The following is a 17,864-nucleotide window of genomic DNA, read 5'->3' as shown; positions in this document are numbered from 1 at the left end:
TCATGAGTCAATTGAAGCTAGACCATCATGGAAACCCTGGAAGCACTGGACGGCCGTTTCGTCCTATTGTGGGACTCCTAAGCAGTACGCATCCACAATCCCGCCTCACGAGATTCGGACCCAGGATCTATCAGTGTCTCACGCGAGCACTTAACCACTAGACCACTGAGCTGGCCGGCATTCAATGGTGTTAATGTCTAACTTCAACCAATCAACGAAATTGAGCAACCATTCACAAATGTCATCAGTGTGTTGACATCTTCCAACAAACCTGGTTGAACTCCACCGGTCACTACTTCTCACTAGAACTACAGGAAATATCTGGATTCGAATCCCGCGAGGCTGGATCGTGGATGCGCACTGCTGAGGAATCCCACAATAGGATGAAACGGTCATCCAGTGCTTCCAGGTTTTCTATGGTGGTCTAGCTTCAATTGACTCATGATCTCAACTATATTAAATTATATTGTTTTTCAAAAAATTCACGCTATATTATGACACGTAGTCATTTCAGTATACGGAACATTCGTTTCAACAAGTTTTCAATAAGTTTTTAAAGTTTCTACACCAAATAAATGATTAAACCAGAATAAATTTTGACTGTGAAAATTCTATAATCTTCACAAATCTTATACTGATGATAATCATGTGCTCACTAGTGAATAGCTTCAAGATGTAGCTCTTAGTGAGAAGTCATGAACAATGGAGTCCAATTTATCAGAAGTGTGAAACAATTATCAACCTCAGTCAAGATCATGGATTCACTGGAGGTAGACATCACTACTGTTGGATACGGTCTAAAGATTATTTTATTTATTTTATTTCAACACATAAATATTTGTACAAAGGGGCACCAGATATATATGTGCCACACAAAAATTGTCATTTCATTTAATTGTGTGAGGGCTATGATACTGCCCGGGTTCCCAGACCGAAGCAGGTGGTTTTCTTAGGGGACCACACCCGGAGCCTTTGACCTAAAGATCTGATCCACAAGGCAGTGGAGCATCGTGAGGAGATGCAGTCTCATGGTAACCGGTGACCAACGATTGATTCATACGCCATTTGTTTCCTCACGATACTGGAGCCCATGTGCACCACTGTTTGGAATCAGGGTTTTCTGACTCCTTTGGGTGGACTTTCCGTGTCCACCAACCCGGTTCGAGCGTCGGACATTCGCTTTTCGTCGTCTCAGTTTCGTAAACAACACCCCTGGTGTAAGAAGGCAGTGAATAGGACTTCCCTGACAGAGGCTATATACGCGTGACCGTGTGACAGCTTTTGGAGAGAGAGGGAGGGCCCTCCCCACTCTCGGCCGTACCAGGACATTTTAGGGCGGTCTAAGGATTAAGAGTTCGCGCGCATTATCGAAGGTCTCGGGTTCGATTCTCGTGTGTGTAGTTGTGAATATGCATTACCAGGAAGTCCCATACTAAGGCAAAACGATAATCCAGTGCTTCCAGGTTTACAATGATGCTCTAGCTTAGACTGATTCGTGATTTCAACTGTGAAAATACTGCAATCTCCACAAATCTCCAATACTGATCATCTAGAATAGCCACGTATAAGGTATATGTATTTATCGACAAAATCATGAGAAGATAGAATCGATATGAAAACGTGTTTTATTCGAGCTGGAATTTTCTCAAGAGATTTCTACTCTTGAATCTATTTTAAAGCTTCCGATGGTAAAAAAGCGTCTTATATTTTCAAATTCGATCATTTTACCTCTAAAAATCATCATTTTTACTTAACATATTAACCCATTCATATATAAAAACTACTAATTAGACTGAATATAAGTAGTGTAAACTAGAAGGAGTAGCTTCATTATGATTAACTTATCTAAATCTTCATTCACATATTATGTATTCTGCCAAAGTATATCTCAAATAGATTGCAGCAGGATATGTAAACCTGTTCTATCTTATCTCAGTGTTTTGATAATGTAACCATGAAGATTTAACACATGGTCTGAAAGTAATGAAATCATTCCCTAGCTGGTTCGTATATAACTAGGAAGGCTAAAATAGAATGCTAAACAATTTCTAATAAACAGAAGAGGTTTTGTAGAGATTTCAGGAAATCATGAGCCAATTGAAGCTAGACCACCAAGGAAAACCTGGAAGCACTGGACGGCCGTTTCGTGCTATTATGGGACTCCTCAGCAGTGCGCATCCACGATCTCGCACTCGCGAGATTCGAACCCACGACCTACCAGTCTCGCACCAGAGCACTTAACCGATAGATCACTGAGCGGGCATCCGATGGTGTTGCTCACGAAGTTTAGCAACACCATCACCAATTGTCTTCAGTGAGATCCTATCTCACAACAGACATGGTTTGAACTCCACCGGTCACTGCTTTTCACTAGAACTCCAGGATTTACCTCTTGAAGTCAGTCACTGGTGAGCATATGATCATTATCAGAAGGGGGTTTTGTAGAGATTTAGTATTTTCATAGTTGAAATCATTAGTCAATTGAAGCTAGACCAATGATTTTGAAACAAAGATCGACTAACTCATAACAATAACATTCATCTTTCAAGAAAAACAACTTACTGACCTCTAGAAACCAAAACAAAAAGAAAAAACCAACAACAACAACAACATAACATACTAGAGTCACTTCTTCATCTTCAAGGTTAATATATTTTTAGTTTTGAATAAATTTAACCTTGAATTCAACAACAAAAGATCAATGAACCATTCTTCAAACCAACTATTCTTTCCTCTTAATTCCTTATTAAACTTAGTAACCATGTATCATACCAAAATAAATCGCCTCAAAATTTATCACCACCCTTCTTATCTTTAAAAAAGAAAGAAAAAAAGGAGAGAAGAAAAAAAGAAAAAAGTGACACAAGGATTTATCATCACTACTGATAAACTTTAATTAGTGTAGTTTTGTCTTACTATGTTATAACAAAAACACATTACAGTCTATATACAATATATTATAAATGAGTATTAGTAGTTTTCTAATATAATCCTATATAAGTAGATAGGATTAAAACAAAAAAGATTTTTATTTATCATGGACTTAGTCTTAGTAACTGGATTGTATATTGGAATCGGCGAGTGTTCGAAAGGGGGTACAGATATATATATATATATATATACACACACACACATTTGTCTTTTGTGGACACTCTTCGGTGATGAAGAATTAGTTTTGTTTGAATAAATTCATTATAAAAAAAGCAAAGAAAGCAAAGAGCAATATCCCTTATTAATGCATATCTTTTTTCTAAAAAGAACATTTTCCAACAAACAAACTAAATTAACAGAGATAAATGAGAATAAGTTTTTCGATTAGCTTAAGAAAAAGGAAACTATGAAAGGAGAACAAAAAGGCAAAACAAGAAATAGATAGAGAAATGATGAAACAAGAGGAAAAACTTATGCCTGTTGCCCCTCATCAAGGAGCATAGGCCGCTGACTAACATTCTCCAACCCACTCTGTCTTGGGCCTTCCTTTCTAGTTCTATCCAGTCGTTGTATATTCTTCTCATATTCGTTTCCATTTCTCGGCGTAATGTGTTCTTTGGTCTTCTTCTTCTCCATTGACCTTGAGGGTTCCAAGTGAGGGGTGGCCTTTTGATGCAGTTGGGGTTATTCGATAATAGAAAAAAAGAAAGAATGAATCTATATAAAAGTTAAAATTTTCTACGATAGTATGACGATATTCAAGGATATTCAAGGGTAACTCACTTATTTTGAAGCTTAAATATTTTAAACTTAAGCTTTGATAAATCTATTGATGAACACTAATGAGATGTTCCATATACTAGAAAGAAACATTTATCCAATGCACTGTGGTTTACAACCGTTCACCATCACAAGTTATTTAATATACTTACTTGCTTAAATACACCTGTTATCCCTCGTCAGGGAGCATAAGCCACTCACCAGCATTCTCCATCCAACTATGTGCTGGACAATCCTCCCCAGTTATTTACACTTCCTATTCGTTCTCTTCATGTCTGCTTCCAATTCACGATGTAGTATGGTTATTAATCTTCCTCTTTTCCGTTTCCCTTCAAGATTCCAAGTTAGGGCTTGCCTTGTGATACATTTTGATGATTTCATCAATACATGTCCTATCCACTTCCAAAGTCTTTTCCCAATTTCCTCTTCAGCTGGAAGGGATAATTCAAGTGTGTCTACTTTCTAGAAAGATATACAGTATACTAAATTAGTTGCAAAGAATCTATTATCAACATTTATTTTACTAGGCGGTTATGTAATCTTACGTAAGGCTTAATGAAATGTTTTCAAAAATGTCATCAATAGTTCTAATTATTGCATCATATGAATTACATAGATAGATACTTGAAACCATATGTATCATGTGAAATGACCAAAATAGAAGGTTTTCTATTTTAAGTAATCATGACAGTTCAATCTAATGATTACAAAACTGGCAATATATTTATATAGAATTGTGATTGTCAGTTAAAGCATGTCAGTTTTCAATATGAATATAGCCTCCTATCAATTATTCTGAGAAATATTGAAAATAATCAAACCATATCACTAGTAACTAAATATAATTATTAGGTAACTATGATCAGAAGGGGTTTTGTGGAGATTTCAGTATTTTCATAGTTGAAAGCATGGGTCAATTGAAGCTAGACCACTATGGAAAACCTGAAATCACTGCTTGACGGCCGTTTCGTTCTATTGTGGGACTCCTCAGCAGTGCATATCCACGATCTCGCCTCGTGAGATTCGAACCCAGGATCTACCAGTCTCGCGCCAGAGGTAACTGTAAAATTATTTATTTCTTTGTGTTGACTGCTTATTGTATTGTCTCACTGTCATTGAATCCAAATTGGAGTTTCAAAAGAAATCAAATACACTACCGTCAGTTTTATTATTAATAAGATCATTAAAGTGTACTTCTAAATTTTGTACTTAGTCAGTAGAATTCGATCATTACTCAGTGTTCTGTTCGAACATATGTACATCTCTATCATACAGTCAGTCACGGCATGAACAATGTAGTGGTATAGACTCTCGTTAAGGAACTGGGTAGCGTTGTTCAAATTCTATCACGAGTATAAGTTTCTTTAGGATTTCAGACACGATGTGATGGTAATAGCTAACTGGTACAAAACCTAGAACCGGGATTTCTTACCCAATACCTTTGATGAACTAACATCTGAAAGTAGTGTAAGCTTCGTTGATTCACTTAGACTACTTGTCACATTACAACTTGATCAATAGCATTTGACCAAGACTACTAGGAATGGGCAAACATAACATTCATCACTCTTATTTACTACACCACTGTTCAGTTGTTCCTAGCTATGACTAGAAAAGCTAACCAGTTCACCCCAGTTTATAATTATACCTCAACTGAGATCAATATCAATTACAAATTAAAATAATCTCTTTAGAACCAGTTTATCTAAAATGTAATAATTAGCTACTTCTCACATTAATTTTAATTATAACGTAAGGTAGAAAAGATTCTAAAACTTTATATGAAACACTTTGGAATAAGCAACTCAACAAAATATAGAATAGATTCCTTTTACTTTGTCAAAATCACTTTTCTTGTTCTCATCAAGTTAATAAAAAAGAAATATGTGTCTAAAATATCAAGTATGTATTCGGATATACTATTTTATGTTAGTAGGAATTTAATAACTCCGCCTGTAGCTCTTCTAGAGTTACTGCCGGTCCCAAGCCCGGGTAAAGGAAGAGGGTTGGGCATGGGGTTAGCGACCCCATCCTGTAGAAAAACTAACTCGCTAAAAGAACGCTAACCAGAAAAAATAATTCAGACCATTTGAACTCTGCCCTGGGAGTTGAAGAAATAATTATGACGTCTCATGATGAAAAAGATGAATAACAACTGCAAAAGATTGCCCAGGACAGAGTTGGGTGGAGAATGCTGGTGGGCGGCCTATGCTCCTCCACGAGGGGTAACAGGCGTAAGTAAGTAAGTGGGTAAGTAAGTAAGGGATTTAATAGATGATTTGATGCATAGTGTTGATGACTAAAAAGAGTGTTATCATATTTAATGTATACTTAACAACTTACTTACTTACTTACGCCTATTACCCGTCGTCAAGGAGCATTGACTGCTCAAAAAACATTCTCTATCCAACCAAACCTATCGTCGACAATCTTTTCCACTTGTTTTCACTTCCTACTCATCCTTTTCATATCTGCTTCCCATTCTCGACGTACTATTTTCATTAATCTTCCTCTTTTCCGTTTCCTTTCACGATTCCAAGTTAATGCTTGCTTCATGATTCAGTTTGATGATTTCTTCAATTCGTGTCCTATCCAATTCCAACATCTTTTCACAATTTCCTCTTCAGCTTCAACCTGGTTTGTTCTCCCGCATAGTAGACTGTTGCTGATGGTATTCGGTCAACGGAGATTGAGTATTTTGTGTAGACAATTGTTTATAAATATTTCTGCCTTGTTGATGATGGTTGTAGTAGTTCTCCACGTTTTAGCTCCATACACTTGGACTGTCTTGACGTGCATGTTGAAGATAGTGACTTCGATATTGTTTGAGAGTTGTTTTGAGTTGCATATGTTCTTCAATTAAAGGAATGCAGTCCTTGCCTTGCCAATCCTCGCCTTTACATTTGCATCAGATCCTCATCATTCATCGATGATGCTACCCAGATTTGTGAAACTTTCCACCTCTTCTAGAGTTCCTCCGTCAATTGTGATTGGGTCAGTGTTCTCCGTGTTGTATTTGAGGATCTTGCTTTTTTCCCTTTTGTGTGTCGAGGCCTACTGATTCAGAGACTGCTGCTACACTAGTTGTCTTCATCTGCATTTGTTGATGTGCATGAGATAAAAGAGCCAGTTCATCTGCAAGGTCAAAATCTTCTAATCGATTCTGATTTGTCCATTGTATTCCGTGTTTCCTCTCAGTTGTTGAAGTCTTCATAATCCAGTTGAACACCAGAAGAAATAGGATGGAAGAGAATATGAAGCCTTATTTGACTCCAGTCCTTACTTGGAATGCATCTGTCAGCTATATATTTCTAAAATTATTTTAGTTTTTAATTTTTTATTTTGCTCACAATCCTTTCAATTTCACGCCCCAGCTACCGTAATTAAACATGGATAGATGAATCTATAAACCCTAATGACTTCTTTCCAATCTCTTATGAAAAAACCTTATCAATATCCTGTTCTCGATGGTGACTAGTTCGTCGTTGAATTACCTTCGTTTTTCGATGACACAATGAATCCGTTTCATTATGTCTCAATAAATTTAATTTTGAATAGCTTCAAACAATCTGGTAACAACATAGAATTACATTTATCTGTCATGGATCATTCATTAGATCCTGGTGGCGTCTTTCAAGTAATATACAGACCTAAAAACAGCGGGCATCTACATTACGTAGGGATGGCGGCTATTCATAGTCGAAATCACAAATTTTGTATCCTAACCTGGCACTATCATAGTCACTGATTCACCAGTGCACTCTTCTTCATTCTTTACCTCAATTTTGTCTACATAACCACATTTTTATTTTTACTATAAAAACATATCAGTTCTTCATTTTAGACCAGTTTACATTTAGAATATATAGGTCTTCAAACTAATTTTATTACTTTAGGATTATTCAATCAAATGTTTGATCCTATTAATTAGCAATTCAGGAGTTCAATATCTTTCATTTCCTCATTTATTCTTTAACTATTTTCTTCATCATAAGTACCATTATCTCTACAATTATAAACATTTCACTGTGATTATTTTAGCAACTACTATCCCTTTCATTTTTTCATTTAGAGTAATCATGTCAAATTAGTGCACGTTTCTTATGATCAATCTTTCTTTTCATCTATTGATTTATTCATTGAAGTTGTATTGTGATGTGTGCTACTGATTTCGATAGATATAAGTAGTATGTATCATTATTCGAAAGTGATATATCTGAAGGTGGAAGGTTAAGAACATCAAAAAAAAAAAAGAGAACGAGATCAGAGAATGATTAGTATGGAAATGAAAGAACAATGAAGTCTGAGACGATTGACTGATATTTAGCAAATGAAGTATTTACTGTATGATTCTCAGATCATACTAAGTGATTCTGTAATTTTGTATTCAAATACATTCGATCGTCCCCGCTTGTATTCTCGTTCACTACAGTATGACTATGGAAAGTATTTAAAGTCATTTCTTTTCACTCCTGAACCATTGATTTTTTTTAAATTTTATTTAAACACATAAATATTGGTACAAGAAAGCACCAGATACATATACGCCGCACAAATCTCATTTGATTTGTGTGAGGGCTGTGATACTGCCCAGGTGCCCAAACTGAAGCAGGTGGTTCGCTTAACAGACCACACCCGGAACCTTTGACCTAAAGGTCTAGTCCACAAGGCAGTGGAGTATCATGAGGAGATGCAGTCTCATGATAGTCGGTGACCAACGATTGATTCACACGCAATTTGTTCCTTCAGGATGTTGGAGCCAATGTGCACCATTGGTTTGGAATCAGGGTTTTCCAACTCCCCTAGGTGAACTCACCATGTCCATCAACCCGGTTAAATCATCGGACATTCGCTTTTCGTCATCTAAATTTCGTAAGCAACACCCCCGTCACGAGAAGGTAGTGAGTAGGACTTACCTGGCAGAGGCTATATACGCGTGGCCATGTGAGAGCATTTCGAGAGGGAAAGCGGACTCTCCTCATTCTCGACGGTACCAGGGCATTGATACATGTTGTATATAAAAATTACATTTGTAAAACATTTTGACTATTTTTATATGTTTATGGAAGATTGAGAGTGAACACAAAAAGGTTGAATAATTTCACTTCAGCTCACGATGTCAGTTGTTCTTACCTGACAAAGATCTTGAAATAGTTACAACTGACTAGTGACCAATATCACGTATCCCGAAACATTTTTTTTAGTAGCGATCGAATTCGCTCTGAATTCTCATCTCAAGTTATTACACCCGATTTCAACTTACTCAGATTAGTGGCTACTTTGCAACTTGATCGCTTGAATTCGATCAAAAATGAGTAATACTCAGTGGTCAATGTATTGTAAATTTATCTCAGTCTTATAGGATAGTCAGTCGTAACACGAATAGCTTAGTAGTAATGTTTTAAAGTGTAAAGCTGAGCACCAAGTGCTCGAAACCGCCCAGGACTATTAGTTTCTCAAGATAACAGGAACAACTGGCTGAAGAGTGTCGAATAGAGATTTCTATCGACTACTTTCGACTACCTACTTGAATATACTTTGTGAATTTGCATTTCATCATATTAAAAATAAAATGTAAACAATAGTTGACAAAGCTAGTGATGTCTTGTAATTAATAACATTTAGACAGTCAGTTTTTCTTTTCTGTTTTATTTTCCAGTTCAACCAAACAATAGAACAGAGGAAAAATTAATGGGTAAGCTAATATCATTTCATAACTACAAAGATGTAAACAGATTGTATTAATAATGCTTTCATACATTTTATCAACATTATATGCCCAATCTGTAGTCAGTTAGATAAGGTGATCACATGGATAGTTAGAATTCAATCACCACCAAGAGTAACTGTTACTAGTCCTAGGTTAGTTGGGATAAATATAAACATAATGAACTATAAATGAAACAACAATTAACCTAAAGCATTTTTGTATGTTTAAGAACATCAACCTAATTATACTTCATGGAGAAACTTTGGAAGATATGGAAACAACCACATACCTGGGCAATATCATCGATAAGTAAGGTGGATCTGGTGCAGACGTAAAGGAAAGAATTAAAGAAGTAAGTGGAGCATTCATACAGTTTAAGAACATATGCAACTCAAAACAATTCTAAGCCAACATCTAAGTCACAATCTTCAACATGCAACTGGAACGTGAAAAACTACTACAACCATCATCAACAAGGTACAAGTATTGATAAACAGTTGTCTACACAAGATACTCAATGTCCTTTGACTGAGTACCATCAGCAGCAGTCTACTGTTAGAGAAGACAAACCAACTTACAGCTGAAGAGGAAATTGTGAAAAGATGTTGAAAGTGGAAAGCACATACGTTGAGGAAATCATCAAACTTCATCAGGAGGCAAGCCCTAACTTGAAATCATGAAGGGAAACGGAAAAGAGAAAGATTAATGAACATAGTACGTCGGGAGTGGGAAGCAGATATGAAAAGGATGGATACGAAGTGTAAAGAATTGGAAAGGATTGTCGAGGACAGGTTTGGTTGGATAGAGAATGTTTTTGAGCAGTCTATGCTCCTTGACGAGGGGTAAAAGACGTCATTAAGTGTTGTTGTCTGTTTACAAGCTCTTTAAATCTAGTACTTACTAATTTTAAAAAATTTTGTAAAGATTTTCTGATATGGCGTGTGTTATAGTCATGATTATTCATTTCGTGAATAAATAATCTGATCCTCATAGCAACTGAGAATATGATTATAATTTGCACTTGAGAGTCTGAAAATAATGAATCCACAGCGTGAATGATAGATTTATTTGACATCAGAAGAAGGATGAAATGGGATCGAATTGAATAGACATAAGTTTAGTCAATTTTCGTACTTCAAACATGCATGTTAATTCAATAGTCTGACCAACTTCATTAGGAATACAACAATTAGACTAGATGAAAATACCATTAAAAAAAACTAAATCCTGAAAGTTTAAGGTAGTCACTACCAAACAAAAGATCATTAGTTCTGCCTTTCTTTGAGTTTTGTGTTCACAATGTTGAAGAGCCACAATAACCGTCCAGTAATACTTAATCTTTAATGGTTCTCCATAGTTAAGAATAACATCAACAAGTGAGACGAAGCACTACAAGTTCCCTCTCTAACAAAACTATTATATTCTTTGTTCAGAAGTATTCATATAGATGCTTAGATGATAAGGAAAACTAAATAAAATCTAAGAATACAGGTTTAGGGATCATTGGTTGTTGTAATTTCATTTACTGAAAACTGATGAGATAATCTTGTAGAAACTTAGAAAAGTTACATGATGGAAATCAGGTAGTTTAAAGTAGTTGAAGGGGAATGCCTTGGATCTAGAATTCATTCTATTTAGTACTTGTTAGCCATGAATATCTAATACCATGTGATAATTCAAATGATTGCTATGAAGATTCTGATTTATTTAAACTTACTTACTTACTTACTTACGCCTGTTACTCCCAATGAAGCATAGGCCGCCGACCAGCATTCTCCAACCCACTCTACAATCTGCCTTCCTTTCTAGTTCTATCCAGTTTTTGTTCATTCTTCTCATGTCTGTCTCCGTTTCTTAGCGTAATGTGTTCTTTGATCTTCATCTACTTCTCTGGCCTTCAGGATTCCATGTGAGGGCTTGTTTTGTGACGCAGTTGGGTGCTTTCCTCAATGTGTGTCCTATCCACTTCCAACGCTTCTTCCTGATTTCTTCCTCCGCTGAAATCTGGTTCGTTCTCTCCCACAGTAACTTAATGCTGATAGTGTCTGGCCAACGGATTCGAAGTATCTTGTGTACACAATTGTTAATAAACACCTGTATCTTCTAGATGATGGCCTTCGTAGAACTGTCTTAACATTTGTATTGAAAATTCTGATCTTGGTGTTGGTTGACAGTTGTTTTGTGTTCCAGATGTTCTTCAGTTGTAAATATGCTGCTCTTGCTTTTCTGATCCTCGCTCTCACATCTGCATCAGATCTACCGTGTTCATCAATGATGCTGCCCAGATATGTATAGGTTTCCACATTCTCCAAAGCTTCTCCATCAAGTGCATGTTGTATTGTATCGGAGAATCTTGCTTTTCCCTTTGTTTATATTGAGATCTACTGCTGCTGAGGCTGCTGCTACACTGGTCGTCTCCTCCTGCATTTGTTGTTGCGTGTGTGATAGAAGAGCTCCTCCGGGGGCTACTGCCGGTCACAAGCCCGGGTAAAGGAGGAGGGTTGTGCATGGGGCTAGCGACCCCACACTGTAGAAAACCAACTCGCTGATAAAACGCTAACCAGATTTATTTAAACTAGTTAATACAATACAAGTTGATCGATAATATTCAGTCATTAATACTTAGGTTAAACAAACATAATACATTGATATCAGTTGAGCAATGATTTCGTGCCTACAGCATACAACTGTTTAGCTTACTTTTATTCATTTGTTTTATTTCTCTAATTAATTAACCAGTTGATGAATTGGTACCTTGTTCAGACGAAGATAAAGATTACTGTCTTAATGGTGGTCAATGTTATACGTATAAAAATGAAAGAGTATCATTTCAATGCAGGTAAGTGTTGATTATTATTATTCTTCTGCATAAATCGTTTCCTTCTTTTTATTGATCGATATTTTCTTATTGGCACTAGAATAGCTTTTATTCTACAATTGTAATGCTTTCAGCTGCAAAAGTGTTTTCATAGTTTCGGCAGTTGTTATAACTTGTAGCCTGTGTATAACGTGATAATATCGCCAATTAGAGAACAGTGAATTATCGATCGAACCAATGACGCATAAAAACCATGCGAGCAGTCTCGAGTACTTGTCGGTCCTGCTTTCTGCCTAGCCCAGCCAGTTAAGTCCAGAACATCCATCTCATCCTCTGATGTATGAATCATTATATTTCAAACATACTGAGTTTATATACCAATCAAACAGACTACACCGTACCAGAAAATAGGAAACAACATTTGTACAAGATTCAGCTAAATGTGACTGTGAATAGCGTTAGCGTTTTTTTAGCGAGTTGGTTTTCTACGGGATGGGGTCGCTAACCCTATGCCCAACCCTCCTCCTTTACCCGGGCTTGGGATCGGCAGTAGCCCCAGGGGGGAGCTACAGGCGGAGTTGACTGTGAATAGAGGAGATAGTAAATGATAGACAGGGCATAACTCAAGAATGGTAAAGCGTATAATAATAGTTCATAGGTCAAATTAAAGCTCATAATAAGGAGGACATGAATATGAATAGTTTAGTTATTTAACAATTATACGATAAAAATGTAGTGTTGGTCCATAAGGGGATTCCAAAAGTTACCGTTCATTATCCTCTTCGGGATGTAACAACAGTCATATTAACAGTTTAAAGTTGACTTTTAGTTGATATAAGTTTGACAAAGTAAACTCACTAGTGAGATTAAATGGTCATTTCATTATATGACAAACTGACTGTAGCTGAACAGCAAATCACTGGATTCAAATGGATTATCTACTAGAAGGTTCTTGATTTCATCTTCTGAGTAATGATGGATTATTACTACATATATATTTTACCAGAAGATTATTATCTTAAGAATGCGGAAATACAACTATAACATGGATAAATAGCATCTTATAATCTAATACTGTTGATCATGATATATTGTAAACGTTGAAGAATTAAACTTACAACCGACGGTAATTCTGTGACGTAATAGTTGGAGTTATAAGAAATGATGGAAATATCTACCTACATATGTTTCTTGTTAATGAACACAGTTAGAGTAATTTCTGACTGGGCTGTTTTTATTCATGTTGGGGTGTGCTCTACTGATGTTGATAGATATAAGTAGTATGTAACATCAATCGAAAAAAATACCTGCAGGTAGAAGGTTAAGAAGATCAAAGAAAAGAGAAGGAGAACAAAGAATGATTAGTGTGGAAATGAAGGAACAATGAAGTCTGAGACGATTGATTGATATTTAGCAAATGAAGTATTTACTGTATGATTCTCAGATCATACTAAGTGATTCTGTAATTTTGTATTCAAATACATTCGATTGTCCTCACTTGTGTTCTCGTTCACTACAATGTCACCAATAACAGCTAACAATTGTGTAAAATCATTTGAGGTTTGAAATACAGAATATTGCCATTCATCCTTCAATAGATACATACTTCATACTGGTCAATAAGTTTAAGGTTCAAATAATTTTATTGTCTCAGAATTCCGCGGTCAGTATATTACTTTCATGTTCTTCTGACAGGTAGGGATTTCAAAAAGTCATATCATTGACCCTACTGATATCTGCCTATACACATAAAACCTTTCATACAGCTTTCCTGCGTACATAACGCAACACAACACAATACCCTCTACTTTGTTCATCTTCTCCCTCATTCTATGAATATAGGATAGGTTAACTTAGAGTGATACACATTCATACCAAGTTGGATAACTAATTCAATAAATGAATGTTAACACACTATGAACAATAAAACAATCATCATTTAAGTAGTATAATAAAATCAACTCAATAATTTTATATTCTAACTATTTATTATTTCAAAAAAAATTCTAAAAACAAAAATAAAGATGTCTTGATCATTATTTCGGTGACCGATGTCATTTTCATACTGATGGATTATATGGTAAGTAAATGATGTTTGTCTAACAAATTGTTACTACCGCTTCTTCAAGCTTTATCTAACAACATTTATCAACATACTACTTATTAACATCATAATCCTAAACATATATTAAAGTAGGAATAATAGTTGCTAACTATCTAACTGACTACTATTAACAAAATGATTCCTTTGTGAGACTATAATTTATGGACGACTTTTTAAGAAACACTATAAATGACCTTAGAATGTTCACCTACTTAATAAGGTCATATATCAGTATGAGGAACTAAGATTAAGATTTATGATTGTTGAATGTTAAGGTTAGGAATTAGATTTAATGTTTTCTTCACCAACTGATATCAGGCAAGATGAACATTAACCAAAAGAGTGAATGAATATCGCGCCAAAATCAAAAAAAACAATTATCTTAAATCTGATTGGTTCGTTCATAAATTCTAGTCTCATAGATTAATTTTCATTGGTCAACCCAAATATCTCTTATAACATAGTGATTAATTTATTTTTCTTTTGTTTTCCATTTTTGTCTACAATAATATTGCTAATATTGTTTATTTTTCATTATGAATGACAATTTGTATACATCTCATTCCATATTTAAATTTCCTCCTCAACCCCCCCCAAATTTACACACATGTATATATTGGTTTAATTACCAATGTGTTACATTGTTTAAATAACCATGGCAACAAACAAACAAACACACACATATACGTTTACACAAACATACAAATGATTAATTAACAATTATCATAAAAAATTTCAGTTGTTATACACCATATTTTGGTTCAAAATGTGAACGTGTGGCAGTTGATTTAAATGAATATAAATGTGGGTTTTCAATGTTTTTCATTGTTTGGTTGTTTTGTTGTTTTTTTTTAAAAAAAAGGGGGTGTTAAATCAATCTATAATGCTTTCCTATCATGATTAACATTAACCTTTTGGTGTTAGTTTTGATGATACTAAATGGTTTGTTATCAATCTACGAAATCACGCCACCATTCATCATTGTCTTCAGTGAGTTACTACCATAGAATAGACACGGTTTGACTTAACTTGTCACTACTTCTCACTAGAATTCAAGAAAATACTTCTTGAAGCCAATCCAAGACCGAAGATCCTGGGGTTAAATCCTGTGAGTGGGATCGTGGATGTGCACATGCTGAGGAGTCTCATACTAGAATAGAACGTCCAATCAGTACTTCCAGGTTTTCTAGTAGTAGTCTATCTTTAATCGACTAATGAATTCAACTATTAAATTACTATAATCTCTACAATACTCCCTTTCTGATGAAAAGGAAATATTTAAAATTTATGATTGACAACATTTAACATGACTTTGTAAAACATAATGTAAATTCTATGTACTGAATCATGATGCGATCTTTCATAATAAATGGCGGAAATTTTAGATTTTCTGAAAGTTATCAGTTTGTTAGACCGTTGGAGGTAGCTGACAGAAAATCCTAGACCCAGGTTTTGTATTGCCTGATGCTCGTCAATAAACTGGCTAGAGTGGCTTCGTTTTAACGTCTTAAATTATGAAGCTGAATGATATGGGTTCGAATTCAGCAGGGAACACCAAGTCCCTTTAAGATCAAAGTTATGTTCTGCTGATGAGTACTAATTAGCATGAAGGATAGGTCCAAGGTTTCCTGTCAACTACCTCTAACTAACGAACATCTCAATATAGTTTGCTCAATGTTAACTTGCAGTGACCAGATTGTAATTTGATCGGTAAAATTTTATCATCAATAAAGAATGTGGCAAACAAGACGCCAGTAAACACTCAGTGATCAATCAATTACAGACATCACTCTTATTGAATTTCATATGAAACACAAAGTCGTGAGTTATTATCACACAAGAAATGGACTAATACTTTGAGCCTAAACCACATATTCTTCTTCAATAGCTTTAAAGTTGGTAAGTTGGAGAAGTCCTAACGTCTGTTCTCACATTCCCATCCGAAAGCCTAATAGTAGATGAAAGATTATAAACGAGAAACGTTATCAGAGAAGCCTAAATGTAATTCTACTCAAGATCTCAGTCTATATGTCCTTGTCTAGGTCAGAAGGATAAGAGCATAGATACAAATGATTTGTATACCTATTCGTTCAATTTCCTAATTGCAACTAAGTAATCATCTCTTCAATCTTCTTACCCACTGAGTAGGTTGAGTAGGTAACTATAAAGCTTGTCTACCTGAATAGGACGATCTCGAAATGTAACAAAAGTATCATAGAGAAAGTATGGTTCAAAAGTTTTGGATTCAGATTAAGATACTATCCACTGCCTTGTGGATTTTCTTTTAATCAGTTCAACAATTGATGTCATTTCATAATGAAAGTAAACCTCAGTAAATATATTAATATATAGTACTAGAACAAACTATTCATATGTCCATTTCATTAATCAAACATTGAGGCATACACTTGTCAACATTATGTACTTTATAGGTTATCAAGGGGCAAATGCATTTAGATACCAACTTTCAGTTGTTTTCAGCTTAAAACATACATTAGTGATAGGCTCTTTTGATTCACTGTTTGTAATTACTAACTAACTTACGCCTGTTACTCCCAGTGGAGCATAAGCCACCGACCAGCATTCTCCAACACACTCTGTCCTGGGCCTTCTTTTCTATTTCTATCCACTTGTTGTTCATTCTTCTCATGTTTGTCTCCATTTCTCGGCGTAATGTGTTCTTTGGTATTCCTCTTTTCCTTTGGCCTTGGGGATTCCGTGTGAGGGCTTGTCTTGTGACGCAGTTGGGTGATTTCCTCAATGTGTGTCCTATCACTACATAAACAAACGGGCACATAAAATAATGAAGGTATCTAAATACATGTTCTTTGATTTCACAGAGGAGATAGGAATCTGTCATGAGAGAAATCTTTCACTATCAAAAAACACCCCACAAGATTTAGAAACTAACTTACTAGGCTTTTTTCCTTATCTAATTGGTTAAGTTCCAAATTTGCGACCATTTTCAGCATCTCTTTGATATGCTTTTAAAATCTCCAGCACAATTATAACCCAACTGAAATCTTTCGTTTACTGTACATTGGCTGACCTTGTAAACAAAGCTTCCTTCACATATTCTGCCTCCCAGTTTACTTCAAGGCTCGTACATCACAAACTGTCGGAGTGTTTAAGATTGGTAACCTCTTAGTGTAATGAACTGATCGATCAGAACAATTAAAACCCTGATACTTGACCAGAAGCTTAAAAAAACCTGACTGGTAACTCTTCCTGCTTCTTTGTAAAAATCATCACCAGTAACAAATCACTGAGCCTTACTACTAGACAATTTCAATGATATTTCATCCATTCGAAATAAAAATCTGATTACTGTACTGGCATTAACTGAGGGTACTCTGATGTGTGTAGGATGGGCGTATTCTAAGTTTCTTTAAAACAAGCTTACTTTATTATTGACCAATTAAATGTTTGGAAATGTTAATGAGTTTTTCAATACCTATTTTCAAAAAATGAAGTTTAGTTTTTGATGGAGTTTTGTTCTCTGAGCTGGATAGTTTCTGTCG

General features: G+C 35.4%; 1 protein-coding gene across 1 annotated transcript in view; it reads left to right on the top strand.

The window, feature by feature from the left end:
* The window catches only part of Smp_136660 (hypothetical protein), a gene marked incomplete at both ends in the record, with an annotated part of 30,683 nt that overhangs the window by 1,458 nt on the left and 11,361 nt on the right, over positions 1-17,864 (top strand). Inside the window, 2 exons of the mRNA XM_018798410.1 lie at positions 12,161-12,260; positions 15,083-15,147. Of these exons, the coding sequence (XP_018653354.1) occupies positions 12,161-12,260; positions 15,083-15,147 (165 nt within the window). The remainder of the gene's footprint in view (positions 1-12,160; positions 12,261-15,082; positions 15,148-17,864) is intronic.

Source organism: Schistosoma mansoni, chromosome 6, assembly GCF_000237925.1.
Source record: "Schistosoma mansoni strain Puerto Rico chromosome 6, complete genome".
Classification (NCBI taxonomy): Eukaryota; Metazoa; Platyhelminthes; class Trematoda; order Strigeidida; family Schistosomatidae; genus Schistosoma; species Schistosoma mansoni.
This window is presented reverse-complemented; position numbering and strand designations above follow the sequence as displayed.